The 25,004-nt window shown below is 50.7% G+C and overlaps 7 protein-coding genes and 1 pseudogene across 8 annotated transcripts; 5 read left to right on the plus strand and 3 right to left on the minus strand.

Annotated features, from left to right (window-relative positions):
- Nucleotides 1-465: 465 nt before the first annotated feature.
- On the plus strand, nucleotides 466-1,638 carry W97_00367 (uncharacterized protein; the record flags this gene model as incomplete). The annotated part of the gene is made up of 1 exon (XM_007778283.1): nucleotides 466-1,638. One exon carries the CDS (start codon nucleotides 466-468, stop codon nucleotides 1,636-1,638), a length of 1,173 nt encoding a protein of 390 aa, XP_007776473.1.
- Nucleotides 1,639-2,455: 817 nt separating this feature from the next.
- W97_00368 (hypothetical protein) lies at nucleotides 2,456-4,319 on the minus strand (annotated as a pseudogene; the record flags this gene model as incomplete). Its single annotated transcript has 5 exons — nucleotides 2,456-2,537; nucleotides 2,608-2,851; nucleotides 2,900-3,081; nucleotides 3,132-3,293; nucleotides 4,264-4,319.
- Nucleotides 4,320-8,581: 4,262 nt separating this feature from the next.
- W97_00369 (uncharacterized protein) lies at nucleotides 8,582-9,840 on the plus strand (the record flags this gene model as incomplete). The annotated part of the gene is made up of 2 exons (XM_007778284.1): nucleotides 8,582-8,975; nucleotides 9,035-9,840. 2 exons carry the CDS (start codon nucleotides 8,582-8,584, stop codon nucleotides 9,838-9,840), a joined length of 1,200 nt encoding a protein of 399 aa, XP_007776474.1.
- A 459-nt stretch (nucleotides 9,841-10,299) lies between these two features.
- W97_00370 (uncharacterized protein) lies at nucleotides 10,300-10,943 on the minus strand (the record flags this gene model as incomplete). Its single annotated transcript, XM_007778285.1, has 2 exons — nucleotides 10,300-10,671; nucleotides 10,818-10,943. The coding sequence occupies 2 exons, from the start codon at nucleotides 10,941-10,943 to the stop codon at nucleotides 10,300-10,302; spliced, it is 498 nt and encodes a 165-aa protein (XP_007776475.1).
- A 1,282-nt stretch (nucleotides 10,944-12,225) lies between these two features.
- Nucleotides 12,226-14,589, minus strand: W97_00371 (uncharacterized protein; the record flags this gene model as incomplete). Its single annotated transcript, XM_007778286.1, has 1 exon — nucleotides 12,226-14,589. One exon carries the CDS (start codon nucleotides 14,587-14,589, stop codon nucleotides 12,226-12,228), a length of 2,364 nt encoding a protein of 787 aa, XP_007776476.1.
- A 367-nt stretch (nucleotides 14,590-14,956) lies between these two features.
- W97_00372 (uncharacterized protein) lies at nucleotides 14,957-15,553 on the plus strand (the record flags this gene model as incomplete). The annotated part of the gene is made up of 3 exons (XM_007778287.1): nucleotides 14,957-14,991; nucleotides 15,044-15,158; nucleotides 15,221-15,553. 3 exons carry the CDS (start codon nucleotides 14,957-14,959, stop codon nucleotides 15,551-15,553), a joined length of 483 nt encoding a protein of 160 aa, XP_007776477.1.
- A 1,531-nt stretch (nucleotides 15,554-17,084) lies between these two features.
- Nucleotides 17,085-19,358, plus strand: W97_00373 (uncharacterized protein; the record flags this gene model as incomplete). The annotated part of the gene is made up of 5 exons (XM_007778288.1): nucleotides 17,085-17,342; nucleotides 17,396-18,390; nucleotides 18,446-18,676; nucleotides 18,727-18,954; nucleotides 19,013-19,358. 5 exons carry the CDS (start codon nucleotides 17,085-17,087, stop codon nucleotides 19,356-19,358), a joined length of 2,058 nt encoding a protein of 685 aa, XP_007776478.1.
- A 1,481-nt stretch (nucleotides 19,359-20,839) lies between these two features.
- On the plus strand, nucleotides 20,840-24,837 carry W97_00374 (uncharacterized protein; the record flags this gene model as incomplete). The annotated part of the gene is made up of 8 exons (XM_007778289.1): nucleotides 20,840-20,975; nucleotides 21,033-23,333; nucleotides 23,387-23,445; nucleotides 23,500-23,541; nucleotides 23,592-23,595; nucleotides 23,653-23,753; nucleotides 23,809-24,124; nucleotides 24,191-24,837. 8 exons carry the CDS (start codon nucleotides 20,840-20,842, stop codon nucleotides 24,835-24,837), a joined length of 3,606 nt encoding a protein of 1,201 aa, XP_007776479.1.
- Between the last annotated feature and the right edge of the window lie 167 nt (nucleotides 24,838-25,004).

A 25,004-nucleotide genomic window follows, 5' to 3' on the forward strand; every position in this document is an offset into this window, starting at 1 on the left:
TATATATTAGTTCGTATTAAGGTAGTTGCTATAGCTTTAGCGGTGCTCGCCTGGGCTTCTTACGTGCTTAAAATGATTCTTAGATGCTAATATTATAATCTATACTATTACGAGTGCGTGTTCTACCTATAGCGTTAAGTGATAAATTCATTTAGTGCATCTACTATATAGTAAACCCATCCGGAGAAGTAGTGGGGTAGTGCCAAGACAAGTCGTGCACGGACCACTTGAATCACACTACCAGGCTATGGGATAAAGTTCGACGGTAGAAGCTTGAATGCGCCGCCCCAATCGGCCCGAGAACCAGCTGGGTTCTAGTTATAGTCTAGCCTTGCGCCTCTCCTCAACACAAAAGAGGGGTAAGTCCTTGAGACGAGCAGCTTTGTTCCCAGGACGCTATACTCTTAAGAATTCGTCTACCTTACAAGAATTCGTCTACCTACGCAGTCCTGAATCTGTTTCCTGATGCGTCTTCTACGGCTTGACAGTGACGGCCAGTGCCGCCTGACAAACTTCTTTGGAAAGGACGCCAAGGACATTCCGTTCTATGCCATCCTTTCACATACCTGGGGTGCGGACGAAGAGGAGGTCACTTACAAGGATCTAACAGATGGTACACGCAACTTTACTCATAAAGCTGGCTATCGCAAGCTCCAGTTCTGTCAACGGCAAGCTGCTCAAGACGGCCTATTGTATATCTGGATAGATACCTGCTGCATCGACAAGTCAAGCAGTGCGGAGCTTCAAGAATCTCTAAACTCTATGTTTCGCTGGTATCAAAGGGCGGCCAGATGCTACGTATACTTGTCTGACGTCTCAGTCAGGAGGTCCGTCGGAGAGGAAGAAGAGTCTTGGAAGTTAGCATTCAAGAGAAGCAGATGGTTCACTCGCGGATGGACACTTCAGGAGCTCCTTGCTCCATCTTCAGTCGTGTTCTACTCCCAAGAAGCAAAGCGGCTCGGTGACAAGCGGTCCCTAGAGCGAACACTCAACGAGATTACCGGAATTCCAATCAAGGCCCTTCAAGAGACCCCTTTGTCGCACTTTAGGGTGAAAGATCGCAGATCTTGGGCAGCAAATCGACGAACAACACGCGAGGAAGACGAGGCATATTGTTTGATAGGAATCTTCGATGTTTATTTGCCGCTCATGTACGGGAGGGGACGGGCCATCGCGCTGAACAAACTTGAGAGGGAAATCAAAGAGTCTTGGAATTCAGGAGAAGTGAAAGACGTCATTCATATTGGCGGCGCATCGTGGAAGGATCTTCAAACCTTAGACGAAAGGCAATTAAGCGACCTGGACTCAAGTCTTGAAGAGTTTACAAGATGGTTTTTCGAGGAAATCAATATCGCCACAGTTGACAAGATGTCAGCAGAAGCGGGTTGGAGAATGCAAACACTGCTCAATCGTGTCGGAGTGTCCTACAACGACGAAACCAATCATCTGAGAGGAAAACATACGGAATGGCAACAGCCATGGGCAGATTATGAGGCGCAGAATAAGCCTGATATTGACAGAATGCTTGGATTTCTGAACAATCGGTGGTGGTGGGCGAATGGTCAGTCCGATTGTTTTACGGGTGTTATTGCAGCCAAAACACTGATAGATCTAATGATTTGGAGGGACAAGTGGTAAGCCTGAAGTGGTGGTGTTTCTTCGATGATGAAGAGTTTCGAGCAGCGATGTTGGGCTACCGGGTGGTAACGTAGAAACACCGAACACTATCAAATCTAGGGATGCGAGACGGCGGCTACCACAATTCCTTGAGCGACGAAGATTTCGGTGAAGAGTGTGCATTGAGAATACGAATCCACGACTCGAAGACAGGCTGAGGAAGCGACCCCTCGATTGGCCGGTCAACGGATCAGTGAAGGACCGAGATGGTCACAAGGAGTGACAGCGTACCTGGTGAAGCACCTGCAGAAAGCAGCTCTAAGCCTTGCGCCTGATGGCTTTCACGCGAGCGAAGCTCGAAGGCGGCGTTATGTTTTGGTTCTGTGTCATGGAAGCCTGCGATGTAGACATAGCCGCACGTTGCACCACATCGCGAAGTTGTACGATGGCTGTCGCGAAGACTGATCGCGGTTTGGATGCTGGGCGCGTTGGTTGACTCAGCAACAACGCTACGCAACTGCCAAGGCCGAGTACGTAATCGTCAGACGCTAACCCAAAGACAGTCGCCGCCCCCGCAGTAGCTTGGCGGTGCCTCGTCTAGCTTCCGCGGATCCTGTTCTGGTTCCCGCTGTGGAGCCCTGGATCTCGGTACTGTTTCGAGACCCTAGCTCGGATCCGCCCTGCAAAGGGGGACCTTTTGGAGCTCTCCACACCACTCCACCACGTCTGGAGCTGACAACATCGCTCTTCATCTCTTCTGCCAAAAATACCCAGCCCCGTAACCCTGTGGCCGGAGCGGGTCAGCCAACCTCCCCGCTAGCGTGCCACTCAGCATATCTTAACGGTGGTCGGTCTGCTGGCGCACCTGCGGAGATATCCCCTGTGGCATACCCGCAGTGCCACCCTTGTTGCCACCTACACTTGTTGAAAATGTAAGCACCTGCTTAGCACAAGCTAACCCTACTTTATTGATAATTCTGCCATTTTTACCCGGGTCCGGGTGTAAGTCTTCGGCAGCCTACACTAAATGAAGGCAGAAGAGACTTGAGAATATGGGGTTTTCCGGCAAGTCTTTCGCTCATTAGGGCCGTGAAATCCTCTCTTGCTCCCTTTTGGAACTCGGAATCTTTTAACGTCAAAGAGTGTACCGAGTTCGCGTCTCGCTCGATTGTAGTCCGAAAATGTAGGTAGTATTCCAGATCTCTCGCAAATCGAGCTTTCTGCTCTGACGTGACTATACTTGTCAGCCTATGAACGTAAGTATAACGTTTGAGTAACTTACACTTTGTCTCGTTAATACCAAGCTTTTCCATGGCCACGTCCCCGAATGGCCTTGAGATCCACGTCTTACTCCTAATGTAGCAGCTCAAATGTGTGCCTGGCACCTGCTGCAGGGATGGAATGATCTGTATTGCACTGCTACCGCCGCCGATAACACCTACTCGCTTGTTTTTGAAGTTGTAACTGAAAGATGTGTCAGACAATTCCATCTCTAGATATTATGCTCCACTCACGAATTGTCCCATGCCGCTGAATGCATTACAGGAATCTTCATGTCAAATAGTCCAGGCACTTGTGGCCATGAGATATTGTTCAGGGTCCCGCGAGCACTAATGACAATATCGGCCTCATTAACAAGGAACTCCCCAGTCTTAACCCTTTCGACAGTAACTTGCCTAGGGTTTGGTACTTAGCAACGTGATATATATGAACGCACGTATATTATACCATTTAGAAACCTTGTCATTCCATCGCGCATCCACTACTTTGTGCGAGCATTTGATGAAACGGTCCACCGAATATCGTCGTACCACATCCGTCAGGTATTCTCGGATCCCTTGTGCCGGCGCATAGAAGCTGCTCCAATTTGGATTAGGAGCAAAAGTATATTGATAGGAATGGGCTTTCAGCTTCGTTAGTTTTATTGTTTTCGGCTTTATTTCAGATGCACTTTACTTACCTGGAATGTCGCAGGCGCAGCCTGGATATCTATTCTCGTACCACGTTCCTCCCACTCCGGCGTTCTTCTCATAGATCGTCAACTTTACGTTGCGCAATCGCTCCGGTATCCGGACACCACAATAAATCCCTGAGAAGCCAGCTCCAATGATAATAACGCTCATTAGGCGCAGATTCTCGATCACCACGTCTTTGACTTCTCTGGCAGTGTCCCGTCGCTTTTCGACTATCGAGTCTCCGTTCTCTTATTGAGCGTTTCTTCCAAGTGCGACCATCTTTGGAGCTTCATTCGCTGATGAAGGAACAACCATATCTTCTGGGATCTGTTAAAAGATTGTGATGAGCGAGAAGAGTTAGGCGTCCAGGGTTAGTGATTTAGCAGCGAATATCAACGAGCATCACAAATAATACTATTTATCGAAATCCAGCATAGAATAATAGTAAGGAATATTAATCACAGAGCTGCAAGATATGCACTAATAGTTCACTTTCCGGTGGCTTCATTTGCTGTGGGGCAACGTTCAATCAACGGAAAGCGTCCAGTACTTCCGGCTGTGGCTCCGGAAGCCGGAAAGATGCGAGCCCTTTGTCTACACGTCCGGAATTTACTCATAGCGAAGCGTGGAACTCCTAAATGTGGTTTTGTTAGCCGTTCTTAATCCCCGCAATCCTTTCGCAGCGACCTACTAACGGATCATCTTCCGGAAGGGCGGAGGAGTGTCTAGGGTCCTTGCGGCCAACATGACTTCGAGATGTTAATCCGGGAAGTGCACCTGAATGTTTCGTTTCTTAGTCTACGCGTTGTGAGTTTCTGAGTGTCTACATTGCGGTGCTGAAAGTCTGGAGATGTGGTACGAGAGAAGCCTGAAATTCGCTTCAAACCTGCAGATCGATATGAGCGCATAGATCGGGTAGCGCAAAACTTACATCCTGTTATTTGTCCTTGGGTCTGCTTTCTGGATAAGCTGCATCGGTCACTTGTATTTATGGTTCAAGACTTCTGAAAATAGATGACTTAATCAATCTACATCAGGAATGGGCAGACCATTAATGAACTCCATGTTCCTCCCCTGAGCGCTCATCGCAACGGAGGTATTCTTATACCGCAAATCCATCGCTGCCTCCTCGGTGACCAAGACAAAGTCATATTCCAAGAGCGCGCATCTAGATTCCACACCAAACTTTTAAATAAGCGAATCATCGGTCACCCTTTTCAGGTCAACCACCAACGTGTTCTTCACTCCCAAAACCGCATCGGAACTCTCATAAGGATCGTCCTTCAAATACAACGCACTGCGAGACGAAACAGTTAACGCCTAATTGCCACGAATAATCCGCTCCTTATATTCTGGTGTAAACCTACGTGGTAAAGGGGCCGTAGCCTGGGCTGTTGAACATGAAATGCAAGTGACTCGGTCGGTAAGGGTGGCGATGAAGCTTGCTGAGTAGATTCCCACAGGACCGTCACTTGAACTTGGATATGGAACAGGAACAATGGCTCTAAACTAGAAGGATCCATGCTCGTCGCTTGTAGGGACCGCACGTCTATTAGGTCCGTCGCGCTCGTCGTATTGAACATCGTAGAATCGTTTAGAGTCCGTCTCCCCTACATCGATCTTCACATTAGCAATCGGCTGGCCTGCGATATCGCCGACCTTGCAGATCACAAGCAGCGGTTGTCCTTCTGGATCACTGAATGCCACTTCCATTTAGAGTATGTTTAGCTTCGTGTGTGTGGAACGGTCCTAGAATAGTCCCTTCGGTTGCCCCCTCTAGTTTAGGTAATCGATCGAATCCACGAGAAGTGAAACAACCAAGATGTTAGAAAGAAGGATGTATTCCTTCACCAAGCGTGCGTCAAATATATCCTTAGGATAGGCATAGCCTCGACAAGCACGGAACTAATACGCGGGAGCCTTGAAGCTTACCTAGCGGACTGTGGTGCAGGTTTAGCCTACTTCAGTGAGGAATTCTATTGCAGTCTACCATTCTCCTGTGCTAAGCCTAGTCTCTAGCACCAAGTCGTGTAGGTGAACGACAACTCTTTCAAGAAGTTATCTTAGTGTTCGGTCTGGGCATCGAGAGTTGATTATATTAACGTTCTGAGTTATAATCTTAGTAGTCAAATCCATTACAATAGCGCAAGAGATGAGTGATTAATGATAAATGATAAAGAAGTATCTATTAAAGCTCGAGACGGACGGAAAAGCGGGCGGTTCTCAAGTTGCCTTTCGATTTTGAGTCTTGTTATGACCTCTACTTATCATACTGATAGTTCTCGAAGCTCAATTTGCGATGTGCTCCGATGCAAGGATGACAAACAAACAAGTTCGCGTCTTCAGGCAACTACCCGGCTCCGGAACGTACAACACCTATCAATTAGATCTCAGCGAGGCAAAGTCCGGAGCGCGATCTAATAACCGGATAATACAACGAGTGCGGGGAAGCAAGGGGAAGCAAGGGAAAGTGCACGGCCCGGGATTTCGATGAGCGACTAACGAGGCGGATGGAGCCGGTAAGGGGAGCGATTTCACCGAGCTCGCCTGCGCCTGGTAAATGTGATCACTCGGAGGAGAGTATCGCATTGGTGTACTGCATTACACACTATCAATACTATAACACGCCTTTGCGCTTTGGCTCGGGCTCTAGCTTCAGTCTGCGTCGAGCCCTACTATACCTCTTATCTAACTCTCTTTAATTAGTTACTCGAGGAAATTCTCGAACTTCTCACGAATAGCGGCCTACTAGATATTTTATCCTTTCATCCAAGAGCTACAGCGCGACAGAATACCTGTCTTTTAAGAGAAATCACATATTGCTTTTAATATATTAAAGCGTATATATAATCTTAGTTTAATTATTTTAAAAGATATTAGGAACTAGGCGAAACACTAGCTTTATACTATTATAAAAGTCTTAATATTTCTAAATATTCTTCTTTTAGTATAAGGAAATCTTTATAATAATAGTAGTTCTTTTAGAAACCTATAGTTTCACTATTATACTACTAGTATTATACTTATATAATAATACTAAAGTGCTTAGCTTAGAGATATTATTATCTTAAATTATTATAGCTTTAGAGGCACTATAAATTAATAGTAAGCCTAAAGCTCTATATATATCTAGTTTCTCTATTAGAAATAAATCTAAAATAGAAAGAAAAATAGAAATAATTACTTATTTAATATTATATTAATAGAGAATATTAACTTTCTTCTAAAGAATATATAACTATTTCTTTTCTAGAAGTTATATATACTTAGCTTTAAGTTTATATATTAACTACTACTTGAGTATTTCCACTAAAGAAGTATTAGTATTTAATTCTATTATATTTTATTAGAAAGACTTTTTAGTCAAAGTATTTATACTTTATAGTTATATTAATACTATATAATAGGTTACTAATTTACTATTCTAGTAAAAGTAAAGACTTTAGAATTATTAGAGAATATAGACTTTTATAGTTAATATAGTAATATATTAATAAGATATATATAATAAAGTAATATAGATAGTTTAGTAAGAGACTAAATTCTACTAAGCTTCTATTATATAGAAGTAACTACTATATACTTTTACTTAGCTAGTATATTACTAGCAGAAAGCTAGAGGCTAGCTTAAAGCTTCTTTTATATTATATAAGATTTTAGGTCTTTCTATATAATAAAGAAAGAATATATCTTTTAAGATAAAAGCTATAAAGAGAGAGAATAGTATTATAAACTAGATTATTATAGGCTTAAATTAAGGTAATTAGTACTAAGTATTATATAATAACTAAATTATCTCTAGTCTACTAGTATTATAATTAGTATAATTAGTATAATTAGAACTACTTATACTAAGTAGACTAAGTAAGATATTAAGGTACTTACTTTAGCTTATAGTATATTAGTAACACTATTCTTATTTCTTAGAGTAATATACTTAACTTAGAATAAGAATCTTATATTCTTATAATATATCCAATTAATTACTATATAGTATTAATCTAACTTTATTATATCTTATACTATCTTCTATAGTTTAATTAGAATTACTACTTTATAGTAATCTTTATTATATATAGCTAAGCTTATAAATAAAGACTTAGAAGATAGCTTTATAGAGATATATTATATATATACTAAAGCTAATAGCTAGGCGCGCGAGACTCTAGCGATTATAGTTTATCGCTTGATACCACTACTTTCTAGTTCGGAAACACTTTTCCGACTCACTATAAGTTACGTGCGGAAGTCACGTGCGCTCAACGTCCGTAATACTAACGGTTTCGCACATTCCCAGGCGTGTCCTTCTTCGCTTTTGCACGACGACCGGATCACGATATCAAACATTACACGTTTAGCCGCAAGTTGTAAGTGGTATAGTGTTATCACGATGCAGTGACGAGGACATGTCGCCGCATCGCCCTTACTGCTCCGGATTTGAGCCTGAGGTAAGCTGACTGTGCTATCCTGCAAGTATGGCTTAGAATCGGGCAGGTCATTATAAGCCGGTTATATTTCGTTCGCTAGGCGAGCTGAGTAAGCCTAGGAGTCTCACACGGATAGGATCTGAGTGGGATCTCCCCTAGATTATCTAAAGTCACCTGATCTCAAATGTTTCCGCTAGCAGGGATAGAAGTAAGCTCAGGTAGGGTAGGCGTACCGTGTAAGCGATGGGTCTCCTTTCTAGGACAGAGGTACGGTTCTAGGAGTGAGGTCTTCGCCACTAATCTTATGAGGATTGACATTATGGACGTCTCCAGCGCTGCGTATGCAGCACATCTTACACGATGATGATGGGTAAGCGCCGCTCTTATCTGTTATGTCCCGTCAACAGGGTCCCTGTAAACCTGTGGTGTGACATATATAAGAACTCGAAAGCGAGCGCATTGACTGAAGCGTCCAAATACGCCCTCAGTCTCAGTCCAAAGTCCAATATATACGCCCCTTCTGTCGTCCCTCGTTCTCAATATCTACTTCTCAGCATGTCCACCGACGTTGCCGCCAAGTCCATGAAGGCTGTTGTTTGGGAAGGCAAGCCCTTCCAGATGGTGGTCAAATCTCAACCAATGCCGAAAATTGAGGATCCGAACGATGTTCTCATCCGGATCACGACCTCTGCAATCTGCGGGTCTGACCTTCATACATACCGCGGACTCTTGGGCAGTCGGAATCCGCCGTGGATAATGGGGCACGAAGGCGTTGGTATTGTTGTGCAAGCCGGGCAAGGCGTTAAGTCATTGAAGGCCGGGGATCATGTCACCGTGGGGTGTCTCATCAGCTGCGGCTACTGCGACAACTGTCTCCGGGGTCGATTGACTTATTGTCTGACGTTCAATCCCCAAACCCCTTTCGACATCATCGGATATGGGGACGATTTTGGGCCTCATCTCGAGGGCGCACAAGGTAAATTTTCCTGGTTACACCCCATCACACCGTTTCTTTCCAGCTGACTCCTTAGATAGCCCAGTACATCCGCATTCCCTTCGCCGATTCGACCTGTCTCAAACTTCCGCCAGGCACAGAGCATGAGCTCGACTACATCACGCTCTGTGACATCTTTCCTACGGCGTGGCACGCGCTCGACTGCTCCGGCTTCCAGCCTGGAGACAGCGTAGCAGTGTTCGGCGCCGGTCCTGTCGGCCTCCTTTGCGCTTACTCGGCCGTCTTGAGAGGGGCAAGCAAAGTGTATATAGTAGACTATATCGAAGCCCGTCTCAAGAAAGCGCGTTCTATTGGCGCTATCCCTATCAACTTCACCGAGGGTGATCCGGTATCCCAAATCCTTGCCTACGAGCCCCGCGGCGTTCGCCGCAGCTGCGACTGCGTCGGCTTTGAGTGTCTCAACGCTGAGCTCGAGCCTCAGGAAGATGTAATCTTGAACCATTGCGTCAATGTTACGGAGCCTACAGGAGGCATCGGCGTCATTGGGGTTTACCTGCCGTCCACTGGTCCGACGCGCGGTGCTCCTCTCAGCACTGGCAAGGAAGGCAAATTCACGGTCCCTGTTGGCCTCATCTGGGCCAAATCTCTGTCCATCAACGGTGGCCCGGCCGAGGTACGCCGCTTACAGCCTCAGCTGCAGGACCTTATTGAAAGCGGCAAGGCAAAACCGGGCTTTGTCATCGATGAAGTCTTTCACAGCCTTGACGAGGTTCCGGATGCTTACAGGAAGTTCGCCGCCCGCCAGATTACCAAACCGGTCATTCGTCTACCGCATCCTAACAGCGACCTGGATCAGCAAAATGGTCTAGTTAGCAACGGAGCCTGAACCTTGTCGACTATCACGAGTTTTCTGAAGTTTTGTTCATGTTTCCGCGCGAAACAATATACGAGAATTTGAAGCGACCGGAATCTAGTGCATTCTGTCTTTTTCTAGTCTGAGTAGTCTCTACCCCAGAGAAACGATAATGTCTCTAAACCTGCAATAATGGGCTTGCAGAATTCGAAATGTACATTCAAGCGCCAGCCAAAAAGTTATGTAGTGCATTTCCAACTGCTCACATAGTTCTACCAAATCACGACTGAGATGGACCCGTGACCATACTGGAGATGGGACAATTAGAGTGATTCCATGCTATAAGAAACATAATATCCACTAGAGTAACGCTTTGATTTGGGTTACCACCTTAGATATCCTCGATCTATAATTAGTGTCTGAAACACTATACTCAGATTTCAGATCTCAATCCTGCAACAAGTGTCTCAGCTGACCCTTTCAGACACGAAGTCACGCCTTAAACGCGTCCTTCAACCTCGCAATATCCATCTTAACCATTTTCATCATCGCCTCCATCGCCCTCTTCGCGCCCTCTTTATCCTCACCACTGAGCCACTCCTTCAACTGGACCGGCACGACCTGCCAGCTGAGCCCGAACTTGTCCTTCAGCCACCCGCACTCGCTCTCGGTCCCGCCGCCCTCGAGCAGCTTGCCCCAGTAGTAGTCCACCTCGGCCTGGTCCTTGCAGTCGACTTGGAACGAGACGGCTTCGGTGAACTTGAACTGCGGCCCGCCGTTTAGAGCCACGAAGGGAGTGTTGGAGATTTTGAAGTTGACGGTGAGGACTTTGCCTGCGAGTTGGCCGTGGGTTTCGTGGCCGGCCTGGGAGGGGGTTGGTGTTAGTCACTGTGCAGATGCTAGGCTTTGAGGTCTTGGTTGGACTCGGGGGAGGCAGGACGACATAATGGCGAGCGACGGGAACGAGGAACATCGCAGCGAAGTCTATCATGCCAAAGCGGTACACTCACCTCAGAGTAATGAGATACAGAGAGAATCTCTGAGTTCGGAAAGATACTGGTGTAGAACTTGGCTGCTTCTTCGCCCTCGTTGTCGAACCAGAGGCAAGGCGTGATGAGCGGGCTTGAGAGAGACATGGCTTACGGTAATAAAGACCTAAACCACCGATTGATAGATTGATAGATTGGTGTTGTGTGTCTCTTTCTGATTGCTTGCCTAGCGAAGTACTAGAAGAATTGGAGACTTGAGGTCAGACAAGAATCGAGACGAAATATATAACTTCAATAATGGGACCCTATTCACCGCCCTCCTACAGCGCCCCGCAATGCGACAATGATGTGAATACGGATCCACCAGGCAGAAAGTTGTGAATCGAACGATTGTGGCTTCGCTGCCTGACACTGTCGCGTCGATACGACCGAATGCTCGATGCGGGGGCGCGAAGTCACGCCTGTGGCTTGCTGATCTGCAGCACAATTGTTGCAACTCTCAGGCAGCAGAGCATTTTTGAGGGGAGATGACGGAAGATCCATTTACACATCGTACACTTCCGCTGAATGAGCGGAGAAGCTGCCTGCACGCCCTGCTAATGCGTACTGTTAACCTTGGAAATCAACGGACAGCGCCTTCACCACCGCCCTCCACCTTCTCCGGCGGCGGATACATTTTGGCTCAACCCCACCTGCACCACACAGCTGTCTCGATCGTCCTAATGACCGCAAGTGCGGTGTAGACAACGATCTTAACGCTACGGCTGGCGCCTAGACCCTCCATGCTGAACGCTGGGAGACTTGGATCTCCGGAGTTTGGATTGGAATCCGGCTCGCGAGTGGGTTCCTTTCCAAGCAGGCCCCGAGAGCGGGTTGAAAACCTTGCAGGCCAGGGCATCTCTGTGGTGGGTCTGAGGACTGAGGGTAGCAGTAGTGTGGGCTGCGTGGGAAGATAGCGCCATGCTGTGAGGCTAGAAGTCTTGTGCTTTGAGAGCACATTCATGAAATTAGTTATAGAGATTGGCACTATCTTTTTATTTTTATTATTACTATTATCTTTACTACTAGGAAAATTATTCATCTAAACTATACTACGCTTCTATAGAGCGGGTATTTAATCTTAAAAGCTTGCAAGGCGATTATAACTATTACGATTCGATAATTTAAGTAGTGTTCCGTTCACCTATCTCTACAGGCGTGTGTGCTTCTCCGCATTATACTCTGCCAATTCATAGCCGAGTAACTGAGGCAGACACGTCTTGTATATGCATTCGGCTCGTCTGGCTCTATTCACTATACGAATCCTATCTACATAGCTGTGTATTCTACAAAATCCTAATGCTCTTGCAACCCAGGAGCGCCGTTATAATGCAAATAATCCTTTCCAGAAACGCCATTCGTATGCCACACAACGAAGCATCGAATGCATTTAGCCCGTCGCAATCGCCGACTGCATCCGTTCTGCATCGTCGCTGGGGTATCTCGCCCGTGATCGCGTATAGCGTGGTTTCCAGGGCATATACCGTGTAGGAGGCGTCGCCACAGAGGCCGCCGCGGTTTTTGCCCCGTGTTGCTGATGATCTCCATCCAGGGACCTGCTGCTTGTAGCCGGGGCTGCCGTCGATGTGGTTCGGTTGTCAGAAGTAGCAGCTGAGTGCGATGGCTCGGCCTGGCGCTCGGCAGTGGTGTTGTCTAAGACCGGCGCGGTCTCAGTGCTGTTGATCGTGGGAAGCTGGTCGTTGCTCGAAGCCAGGTTGGCCTGCTTTGCGAGATCTTCTTGATGATCTCCTAACTCTTCGTACGCTAGTGTGACGCCGTCCTCTGACTTAACCACACTGCGCTGCGACAACGATACCTCTTCCGGCGCGATCTTCTGCGCTGTTCCTGGTGCTTCTACCACGAAACTATCCGTGGGCTGCTCGGCGGCTACTGACGCATCTTCCAAATATACCTCCCCAAATACAGAACTCTCTCCAGTAGGGGCCTTGGCAGACAGGGTGAATGACGTTTGTACTGGAGCCCTCCGCACCTCGTCCTCCTCTCTCTTAGCTTCTGCCTCCTCCTCGGTTCTACGTCTCACGCCGCTCGCCGTAGCCAGCAGCTCTTTCTGCCTCCATCCTGCCGCGATTGCCTCCCCAAAGACATTTTCAAACACACCCTGCTTCCCACAAACAGCGCAAAGCGCCAACATCGTCGCATAAGATCTCTGATCCAAGCTCTTCTTCCCCTGAATACCCAATGTCTGCATGACCTCCCAGATACCCAGCCCCGCGTTCCAATTCTTCCTCCCCACACAGTCCCGCAGAAAACTTGTCCACCCCTTTTCATCTAGGCCCCATCCATCTTTCTTCATGACCACGCAGGTCTGCAACGCCCGCTCGAAGCCTTCAAACTTCAGCAGCCCCCCGACGAGCGCTGAGAAGACTTTGGGCGTCGGATGCACCTTCTGGATGATCTTCTCCGGGCGTCGCGGATGGATTCTTAACCTCGTCTTATTGACTTCGTCAATATCGATGTCAGGTCGAGCGAGCATGAGACCCCCAGAGTGCGTACCTCTCATGCGGCCCACGAAGTCGACGAACTTATCCGCGAGGCCGCGGCGCGTGTAGTTTGTTAGGATAGTGGCGCAGGTTGTTTCGTTTGGTCGGATTTTGGTTACGTAGAGAGACTCGACGGTGTCATCGAAGAGATCGTCTGCTTTCAATCGGGAGAGGCCTGTCAGAAGGATGTTGTAGGTGCGGCAGTCGGGTGCTGCGGTCGAGGTGAGGAGGTTGTGGCTTATGCTGGCGAGGAGGCTGGGGAGGGGAAACTCTTGCGGGCTGGAGAAGTGCTCATCGAAGAGGGTGTATATGGAGTCATCTCTGCTGCGGCCGATGGCTCGGTACGTGCCGTGCTGATCGTGCTGATAATAGGGATATGGCACAAGAGTGGAAAGGTTGTCGCCCTCTTGCCAGAAATGAGATCCGCGGATATCTTCGATGGTAACGAGCGCCTCTTGTATAGCAGACTCTAGATCCTCTTTCTCCAGACATGCAAAGGGTCCGATGGCTTCTGGTAGGGATTCGAGTGCCGCCGGGGTCTGGGAGTGGAGCCCTGCGGCGAGCATGAATCTGCTGACGAGGGAGACGACGGATGCATCCGACATTCGCATCTTCTTTGGCGTCCACCTCCTGTCCAGCGCCTTTTGCTTTATCTTACCACTAGCCCACAGCGACTGCGGAGGCAGATTGTCGGCGTCCAATTCAGGCCCAAAATTCGCTGGCCATTCTTCGCGGGGCGTTCCGACATCCAATGTAGCGTGTACGGTTTCCCATTCCTTATCCTCTGGCGATTCTGCACTCTGTGATTCTGAATATCCCTCCGTATGTTGAGTTTGGGTAACGGCATTCATTGCCCAAGCGGAATCGCCCACTCCGACATCCGCCACCCTCTTTAAATACTGATCGGTAAAAACTCCCGTCCAATGCCGATTCTCTACCTCAATCTCGCTCATACCCTTCGTATCAAGAGCGCGCCGCAGCGCATTCTTAGATTCTTCCAGCTCTTCCTTGGCCGTCGCTATGGCCTTGTCCCATTGAGTCCGCCGATCATCCTTCACTTTTGCATCTGCAACGGCCGCGGCGGCGAGAATGGTAGAGTACAGGAAAGTCGATGATGGCGACGGCCATAGTAGTTTTCGTATCGGGAACGTTGTTGATCGCCGTGCGACGGCTAGGTTGTTCGATATTGATACGCATGAGGGACAACGGCAGCTGCGCCGGGTCTGCGCGGTCCGAAACCAGATGGATTGCATTGTTATCCGCGCATACTGTGTCGGATGTGTGCGAAGAGGCCCGTTGATGCCTTTGGAGTGTCTTTGTGGGAGAGCGGCGTTCCGGAGCTCCGTAGGTCGATTGTATGCGGTCAAGACAGCAATTAAGCGGTCAATTAAGTCGGTTCTTGATCTGATGCGGTAAGAAAGCTATTACGGGTGTATCTAAGAGCTTGCAAAGGTTATTAAGAGGAGTAGTGTTGCGAACTCTCTACCGCATGTCGTCTAGAAACTCGACCCGACGCCGCCGCATGCAAAACTGCCAAGCATCGGAGAGATACCGTGACGCCCCACCGTTGAGAGCCCCCCCCACCACGCGCATTGAAGCTCCACCTGCCAACCAAGAAAGATGCTGGCATTGACATTGACAGCAGAGCTCAACGGGTGAGTTTTACATGGGACTAATCAGATAATAGAGTTGACGATATTCCCCCAGCGTAACAGACCTCCGATCAGACGACACCGAAGCCAACCCCTTCTACTACAGCTTTCGCGTCCAGTGCACCTCCTGCCGCGAGACCCACCCGAACTGGGTCAACATCAGCCGCTTCGTATGCGCGCTCCCCATCCTATCCGTTCCTGTTTCCCATGCGCTAAGGCCGATCTGTTGTAGGAATCGCATGAGCAAAGCGGCAGCAGAGGCGAAGCGAACTTCGTCTGGCGCTGCAAGAACTGCAAACGCGAACACTCCGCCAGCGTCAGAAATCCGCCAGCGACCTACCCACACTCGTCTCCGCCCCAGCGGCGCAACATCATTGAATTCGACTGCCGAGGGCTTGAGTTCACGGAGTTTAAGTCGGAAGGGGACTGGCTGGCTACGGGGCTCGAGTCGAACACAAAGTTCTCGGGGATTGATTTGTCTGAGGGGGAGTGGTTTGATTATGATGAGAAGGCGGGGGAGGAGGTCAGTATCAAGGATGTGAAGTGGGAGATTAGAAGGGCGTGAGGTGCGAGGCGCGATTGAGTAAGTCAAGCGACTCCGCATGGTGGTTCCCCGCTCATTCTTGGTGGGATATTGCCAAGCGGAGTCACTTGACGTTTTCGACTGCGACTCGGTGGGGTATGGCATGCGCGAGGGTTGAGAAGCACTGGAGGGTGTGGGATGTAGCATCGGGGCCATTTGGGCGTAGATGGACTACTCCCAGTGAGGATTGTGAGAGCTGTGGGATTCATTGTGGAGTCGATTCGAATAGGGACAGCTGATGGCGCTTCGGCGCTTTGAGCGGGGAGTGTAGTCCTTGCATCTTAACTGAGGTTAATGAGAGTTGAGAAACCTTTCACTAGAAAGCCGACTGCGTCATCGTGCTGTTTAGCCGTTGTACCGCGTCCGAGGGATCCAGCACGAGTTCCGCTTCCCTGCATCTGCGCGCCAACGTGGCAGCAGCCATGCCGATGTTGTGCAACGAGTCTATTCGTCCGACGTTGAAAAGCCATGAGGTGCCTCTCGTTCACATCAACAATGTCTGCCTTGGAAACTGTCCAAATTGTCCTTACCGTCACCTCGGACCGTCGTACCGCCTAGCAGAATTTAAAAATAGGAGCCGTGCCAAGGCTTCGCGGCTCTGAAGGAGTGGCGCTAAGGCCCTGCTTAATCTCCACCTCCCATTGCATGCATCAACTCGCGTTTCTCGGCAGCCTCTTTAACTTTCTCGGGACCGGCGTGCCAGCCAGCTCTTCACAAACACTGCTAGCCTGTAGGCGAATTGCACGATGGAAGGGCACTTTTTGTCATGCGACTACGAGCACTCTAAGCGTGCATGGCATTGAGTACCTGCGGTTCCATCCTGGGCTCCGGAACTAAGATATCCGGATGAAGCCTTGACAGGCGGAACAGGCTTGGTACAGACAATTGCCGTATCAACCCCACAGAACCACGAACGACGCCTGAGCTTGGTTTCTGGAAGATGGCGTCCTCTCGAGCGGCCGCTGTTTTGAAAGAGGGACGTATTCCCGCAACTCGAGCCACGATCTGCAGGGCTCAGCTCCCGAGATGCACACCCAAAGACTTCGCCATGGCCAGTGCGCCGGACGGCAGTCAACGCTACCCACATCCCAAACCTATCACGGCTGCCTGGAGCCCGTTGAGGACAAGGCAGGCGATTGGTGTGCAGTCCTCGTTTCGCAAGCGTCCTAGCCGCTTGATGTGCACCGGGACGCTTTGCCTTTCGCTTCCGAGCTTCCAGTGCCCCTGGACGATCCCATGTCGCGCTTCTCGTATTGCGGTGGAGTAGAAAATACGGGATGGCACCCTACTCCTCTTCCTCTTTCCTGCGTCTCTCACAGATATTAATCTGTCCTTGCACTCGTTTATCTTTGCCCTGACTGGCGGCGGCATCACTCGTTCACGCTCCTTCAGTCGTCAGCAGCACGTCATATTTCTGTTTGCTGCTGCTGCTCAAGTTATACTAATTCTTCGCTTCGAATATCTATACCTATCTTAATATCAAAACAACCATTCAACAAGTGAAATCTTCAAGATGCACTTTCCCTCCGTTCTCGTGGCCTCAGCGGCTCTGCCAGCCTTAATCACGGCGCACGGCAGCGAGGGCATGCCTCAAATCTTCGGACGCAGGAGCGTTGCCGAGCTCAAAGCAAGAAACATTATGGGGCCAGTCCGGGGCGAAGGATCATTTGAGAAGCGCGCTGGGTTGGAAGCTCGACAAGGAGGAAACGCAGAAGGCCGATGTGGAGCAAACATTGGCACCTGCGCTGCCGGTTACTGCTGCTCAAGCGCTGTAAGCAAATTTCACAGAATCTTGCAGAGTCAAGGGGGCTAAGACCTTTGTAGGGCTGGTGTGGTCAAGGAAAGGATTACTGCGCTGCTCCTGACTGTCAATTTCTGTACGGCCCAGGTTGCGATGCCAACACAGTCCCAGCTGGCACCAATACTTCGACTGTTGCGCGCCCTCTGAGCGGGAATGTGCCTTATGGTGGAGCGGGCGTGTTCGACTGCGTAGTTCCCGGCACCGTGGCTATAACCTACGACGACGGACCATATATTTACACCGATGCTGTCTTGGACATATTTGCAAGCTACGGCGCGAAGGCCTCCTTCTTCATCACCGGAAACAATCTTGGGAAGGGCCAGATCGACAACGCCGCCAATCCGTGGGCGGCGATGATCAGGCGTATGCATGCTGAGGGCCACCAAATTGCCAGCCACTCGTGGAGTCATCAGGACCTCAGCGCCGTCTCACGGTGGGAGCGTAAAAACCAGATGTGGAAGAACGAGATGGCTCTGCGGAACATCCTCGGTTTCTTCCCTACATACATGCGTCCCCCGTACTCGAGCTGCACTGCTGCATCCGGGTGCGAGGCGGATATGAGGGAATTGGGTTACCACGTAACCAACTTTGACCTCGACACCGACGACTACAACAATGTAACCCCCGAGCTCCAGCAGAATGCAAAGAACAGGTTCTCGAACGCACTGAGCGGCAGCAATCCCGGAGCGGACGAGTTCTTGGCCATCGCACACGACATCCATTACCAGACCGCTTACAACCTGACTGGGTACATGCTCGACACCCTGTATAAGGCGGGCTACAGGGCCGTCACTGTCGGAGAATGCCTCGGCGACCCCGTAGCGAACTGGTACCGCTCTTCCAGCGGCAGCGTTATTAGCTCCGCCAGCTCGTCTGCAGGACCAACCTTGTCCGCTACATCCAGCGCTCCCGCGGCGTCCGCCACCAAAGCTTCCACGGACGGATCCTGTGGTGGCACCACTGGACAGACCTGCTTAGGAGCTGCCTTCGGCAACTGCTGCAGCCAGTACGGTTGGTGGTAAGCACATCCGGTTCTCTTTTCACCTTTGTACGCTCGTTAATACAATTTCCAGCGGTGCTACCGCCGACCACTGCGGTACAGGCTGCCAGCCCGGCTTCGGCAACTGCGGCTCTAACGGCGCCAGCAGCTCCGCCGCCCCTACGTCCACTGTCGCATCCTCCAGCTCCTCCGCGCCGCCGGCTAGCACCAACAAGGTCTCCGTTGACGGCTCGTGCAGCGGCACGACGGGCCAGACGTGCGCGGGCTCTACGTTCGGGAACTGCTGCTCGCAGTACGGGTGGTGGTACGTATCCCTCACCATTTTGCGGAGTTCAAGGCTAACACATTTGATAGCGGCTCAACAGCCGACCACTGCGGCACGGGGTGCCAGTCCGGTTTTGGCAATTGTGGCTCCAACGGCGCCAGCTCGGCCGTCCCCACGTCCGCCCGCCCCTCATCCACTTCGTCTGCGCCACCAGCAGGCACTAACAAGGTCTCTGTTGATGGGACGTGCAGCGGAACCACGGGCCAGACGTGCGCGGGCTCTACGTTTGGGGTTTGCTGCTCGCAGTATGGGTGGTGGTAAGTCTCTCCTCAACCAGCATCCTCAGTGGAACGTGATCGCTGATTGATTCGACAGCGGCTCAACAGTTGACCACTGCGGCGCAGGCTGCCAGGCCGGCTTCGGGTCTTGCTCGGTAGGCGGCTCGGGCAGCGTTGCTTCCTCTTCGCCGCTAATTAGCTCTTCAGCTATGACCGCGCCCGTAACTACTTCGAGGGCTAGCTCGGTGGCTCCCTCTGCGACGTCGGCGCCGCCAGCGACGGTGACGAAAGTCAGCACGGATGGCAACTGTGGCGCTGCGGCCGGCATGACCTGCCGCGGCTCGACGTTCGGGAAGTGCTGCAATGCGAGCAATAGGTGCGGCAACAGCCTTTCAAGGGATTGCCAGAGGGGCTGCCAGAAGGCGTACGGGCAGTGCTTGTAGCGTTTGCATGCGTTTTCGATACAGGCTCTTCGGAGAGACAGCGGTTTTTGTACTGTTGGCAAACCGCGCGCGGCGTAACACAGGGACGAGGGTGGTTGTAAATAAAACGGAGGAGTTGGATAATAGACCATACCAGCCTTAGCCTCCTATACTGTTGGATACTGTCCAGGGTGGTTGTTACTCCCTACGTTCCTCTCTTACGGGTTTGCTCTTTCGGCAAGTGACGGCGCACACTGCACAGCGCCTCGGATGTCTAGGCAAACTGCGATATTTGCCTTCAAGAACGTACCACTTCCGGTATGCTGCTTGATACGAATCTCATCCTTCCATGTCATGAAATCAGATATGTAGGTACATGTCGGGGTATATTCCATATACCATTCATCCGTGCTACCTAAATATAGATTTGTTACCATACAACTACCTTGGCTGCTACCTACCTTGTCCCACTCCGGACATCTTGTGATCCGATATCGTGATCGCTTTTCCGCGGCGGAAGACAAGGGTCTCTCCGGCAGCGGGACAAACGTCCACGAGATAGCCGCAAGGCTGATATGCTCGTTCCACCCTGTGATTCTCCACTGGCTGTCTTCAAGATGCCTCGATTGCAGAAGAGCCGCCGTAGCCAGGCTTCTATGCACCCTCGTATGCACCCGCACGTTCAGGGCCGTTTACTGCGTCACACCCGCTGTCTCCTTGCGGGGTCCAGCCAAGCTGCCAGATGTGGGACTGATAATGTCCGCGAACCTCATTCGTTCTCTAGAACCTTCATTCTGCACGAGCACACGAGATCTACGCGCTAACGCCTAAACAAAGCGCGCAGCATGAACCTTTCCTCTGTGTGGAGTTTTCTCCGCTCCACGTCTGTTTGAACCGCTACAAAAGCTTTCCTCGAACCTCCAGAGGGTTCACCATCCAGACTTGAGATACTCTACCTCGAGCCTCTAGGGCAAAACCGTTGTTAGTCTTGACAAAGGCGACGCCACAAAGATCCGCGGAGCCAGCCGTAACGGATTCCACGGCCGCTGCCAGATCCGCGTCCACAAAGCTAACTAAGCCCTGGCTCTTTGTCCGTCGGTTACCCCAGATATCCTGCATACAGCCACTTTGGCTCACGCAGGTCGATCCGGTCGACAAAACTCAACACTTTCACCTCCTTCGCCTTCAATCGCGTGGACCCTGAACGGTGTGCGCGGTCCAAGCTCATCCCCTGTTTCCGACGTTCCGTGCTTTCTTAAACCTTAAACCCTTGACACTTCACAGCGTCACTCAAATCGCCGACGAACAACCCACGCTCCGGTATAGTGGAGCTCACTCGGAATAGACGAATGGCTTCAATAGCTTCGAATCAACTCCATAATTGTTTCTTTTCTTCTTCGTCGCGCGTGCGCTTGCGGATCGCTCTCTGACCGCTGCTCTATTGAGGACCGGAGGAAGCTCCAGACCGCACCTTCTACCCATACGTGACACGACTAGACAAGATGAAATTCGGCCAGAATCTTCCGCGCAACCAGGTGCCGGAATGGGCGTCATCGTACATCAATTACAAGGGCCTGAAGAAGCTCATCAAATCGGCCGCCGAAGCTGTCAAGCAAGGCGGAGATGCAGATCTTGCGGGTATGTTACACCGATTGCCCTCAGATTGCCGAGTAGTTCACTCACAACTCTGTCTAGAGTTCTTCTTCTCCCTCGATCGAAATCTCGAGGACGTCGACGGGTTCTACAACAAGAAATACGCCGAGTCGGCTCGAAGACTGAAGCTACTACACGATAAATATGGCACAACAGCTGAGATACCCGAAGGGCTGGACAAAGACGAGGTTGAAGATCTCATGGGAGCTCTGCTTGAGTTGCGTGGGCAGCTCAGAAAGCTACAATGGTACGGCGAGGTGAATCGAAGAGGCTTTGTGAAGATCACGAAGAAGCTTGACAAGAAAGTTCCGCGAGCCTCCACTCAGCAACGTTATCTCGCAACAAAAGTCGATCCCAAACCCTTTGCGACCAATGCCCAGCTGTCAGAAGACATGAAAACGATCAATGAGTGGCTGTCAAACCTCAGCGACGTCAAAACATCGGACGATTCAAGCTCAGTACATTCAACGCAGAACATGAAGAGGGTGTCGTCTCGAACCATGTTGAACCTACCGTCAGGTTTGTTGGACACGCTCGATCAAGCCATCCGCAATGATGATGCCGCTATACTAGCCGAGCTGCTCACGGAAGCGGACGGCGAAGACCGCTCGAGTCCGTTTTTTCAAAAACTGCTGCTCAACCTGCTTCAACGATCAATATCGTGCAAAGCCAAGACCTGCATTGACAAGCTATTGGATGACATCAAGTCACTCGACGAGGATGATGACATCAACCAACGAAACTGTATACACAGACTCGTCATTACCATCGGCCGTTCAAAAGCAAATAGCGGCTTGCAGAGCGCAGGCTTACTACTTGCGCCGACTACCGACACGTCCAACTTCCTTATGCCAGCTGAGTCGCCTATGCTACTCGCGCCGACATGCCAGATGACCGAGCAGGAATCCACAAACTTACTCAACAAGAACGACGAGTCCGTTAAATTGCTCGTCTACCTTTTGAATAGCTTGCGCTCTCATCAGAGATCAGCTCTTAAGGCACGTGACTCCTATGGCCGGCTGCCATTGCACTATGCTGCGCAATACGGCTTCGTCGTGATATGTCAGGTGGTTATCAACCACATGCAAGAATGGGGACAGTTTGATGTTTCTCAAGGTATCGACTCGCCTACATGGCAGGACCTGGAAGGCTACGCTCCGCTGCATCTCAGTGTTATCGGAGGCCATCCGCTTACTACGAAAACCTTGCTGGAAGCGGAGAACTGGCAAGGCCAGTCAGACGACAAGATGAGCGTTCGTAAGAACATTTCTAGATCGGGTGCCGTCCTGGCTCTCGCAACAAAGTCCAATTCGACAGTGATCGTTAAGCTACTGGTGGAAGCCGGCGTGGACATCAATTATCGGGACGAGCAGGGCGAGACTGCTCTGCATGTAGCAGCGCGTTACGGATACGAGCAATGCGCGAAGATCCTACTTGAGGGCTCATCGAGTCAGAAAGCAGACATCGATGTGCCGGAGAACACCTTTGGCTGGACGCCTTTATTCATTGCTGCGGTTGACGGTCACTTGTCGATCGTCGAGCTCATGATTGAGGCCCATGCTGATCTGGACAGAGCGGATTTCGAAGGCTGGACGGCAAAGGAGCATGCCGCCTTACGAGGCCATCTGGACATTGCCGCCCTGCTTGCCAAGCACACATCAGTACCAGACTCGCCTGCTACCGAGGTCTCCACTACCTCTTCTGGATCTCCACCAGGAATATCGTCGCTCGAAGAACGCAGATCAAATGGGCTCTCCAGAGATAACGACACTGCTCCCGTGGCCAAGCCTGTCAAAACTTTCGGACATCGATATCTGATTAAGGAAAGTATAGTCCTCGTCAGCCTAGGTTCCATGGATGTGCGGAAGAATACCGCGGCTGTGAAACTAGACAATATTCCGCTTGCCGATGCGCATGCCACTCAGCTTGACACCGCCCTTTCTGTCGTTGTTTCCGCAACTGGCGCCACCGGCGAACCTACCATCATCGATTTGCCAGTGGCCGAAAGCATCAGCACGGAGCCCATGACATTCATGACCACGGATGTGTCGAAGGTCAAGCTCCTTTTTGACATCGTGCCTACCTATGCGGGCAACAAAGACCGGATTGTAGGCCGTGGCGTCGCCTTGCTGGCTAGCGTGAAACCCAACGTTGGCTCGAATCGCATGTCGCTGCAAGGGGACCTCAGCGTACCTATCGTTGCCGCCGAGACACTCGATGTGATCGGATCTGTCAACTTTAACTTTTTGGTCATTACGCCGTTTACTCATCCAAACATGTCCGTCACAGAAAACCATACGTACTGGAAGCGCGTAGCTTCAACCATGGTTATCGGTCATCGAGGTGAATCTGCTTTCGGCTCTGTGTCCGCTTGTGTAATCCTGACTTTAGTGAAGGTTTGGGTAAGAATTTGGCTTCGCGGAAGTCTTTGCAGCTTGGTGAGAACACGCTACAGGTGTGTCATGCGGTCGCTTGCTACCGGCAGTGGCAATGCTAACTCGAGCGCTAGTCATTCATCGCAGCTGCGAATTTAGGCGCAAATTATGTCGAGGTAAGCCTGAATCATACTCTTTGCCCGTGATATACTGACAGGCCCCGCAGTTTGGTAAGAATCGGCATCAATCTGTCCGAACGTCATCACCGGTAATTTAACAACTTGCAGATGTACAGTTGACCAAGGATCTTGTACCGGTGATTTATCATGATTTTCTGGTCAGCGAGACGGGGATCGATGCGCCCGTTCACACACTAACACTGGAACAAGTCTGTACTCCAGACCGTCACGAGCGTATGATTCTGCATGCTAACTCGTCTCAAGTTTCTCCACATCAGTGACAACCTAGGACCGCGTTCAATCTCCAGACCACCGTCGCCAGACGAGATAGCAGGCCCAGATGACCCTGATGTCGGCAAGCCGCACCACGTGTTCCGACCGCGCGCGTTCTCCTACTCCGTCGGCGGCCTCAAGACCGAGCAGAACTTGGACGTGACCGAGCGCATGAAGCACACGCGTGATTTCAAGATGAAGGGATACAAGGCTAATAGCCGGGGCAACTTCATCCAAGCGCCCTTCACTACTCTGGAAGAGATGTTTGTGAAGCTTCCCGAGTCCGTGGGGTTCAATATCGAGATGAGTGCGCAAGCCACCCCCTCGGCCCTTCCCGTGTGGGAAGTCATGGTGACTAATCTTAACCCTTCAGAATATCCCATGCTGCACGAGTCCCTCGAGCAAGAGATGGACACGTACGCCGTGGAACTGAACTCCTTCGTCGACACCGTCCTCCGCAAAGTATACGACCTCGGCAAGAGACGCAACATCATCTTCAGTTCTTTCAACCCTGACGTCTGCCTGCTTCTCTCTTTCAAGCAGCCCAGCATCCCGATTCTCTTCCTCACAGACGCCGGCACCGCGCCCGTCGGCGACGTTAGGGCCTCAAGCTTGCAGGAAGCTATCCGCTTCGCCTCGCGCTGGAACCTGCTCGGCGTCGTCAGCGCCGCGGAGCCACTGGTCACCTGTCCACGCCTCGTGAAAGTGGTTAAGGAGTCTGGGCTCGTGTGCGTGAGTTACGGGACGCTGAACAACGACCCAAAGAACGTGCGACTACAGGTGCGGGAGGGCATCGATGCCGTTATTGTTGACAGCGTGCTTGCGATCCGGAAGGGACTCACGGGTCCGGATGCAAAAGCCGAGGCCGAGGCGCTGAAGGCGGCAGCTACTAAGGAGGAGGAAGGAGGGGCCGAAGGGTCGAATGGGCTCATGCATCCGAAGATCGTGGATACCATCAATGGCGTGCCGATCTATGCGCATGGGACGTTGGGGGGTGTGAATGGTGCGATCTTCTCCTAGGGAGGGCTTATATCAACCGGGCGGCGTTACGCGTTTATCGAAACGGCAGGATCTTCGGGAACACATGATAGGTTGGGCCAGGCTGGCTCTATTTGCAGGACATGGTGGCCTGTTCGCAGTTCGCTTCAACACGCGAATTTAGCGATTCATGGCGAAGGCGTCTAAGG

Source organism: Coniosporium apollinis (genome assembly GCF_000281105.1).
Source record: "Coniosporium apollinis CBS 100218 chromosome Unknown supercont1.2, whole genome shotgun sequence".
In the NCBI taxonomy this organism is placed as follows: Eukaryota; Fungi; Ascomycota; class Dothideomycetes; genus Coniosporium; species Coniosporium apollinis.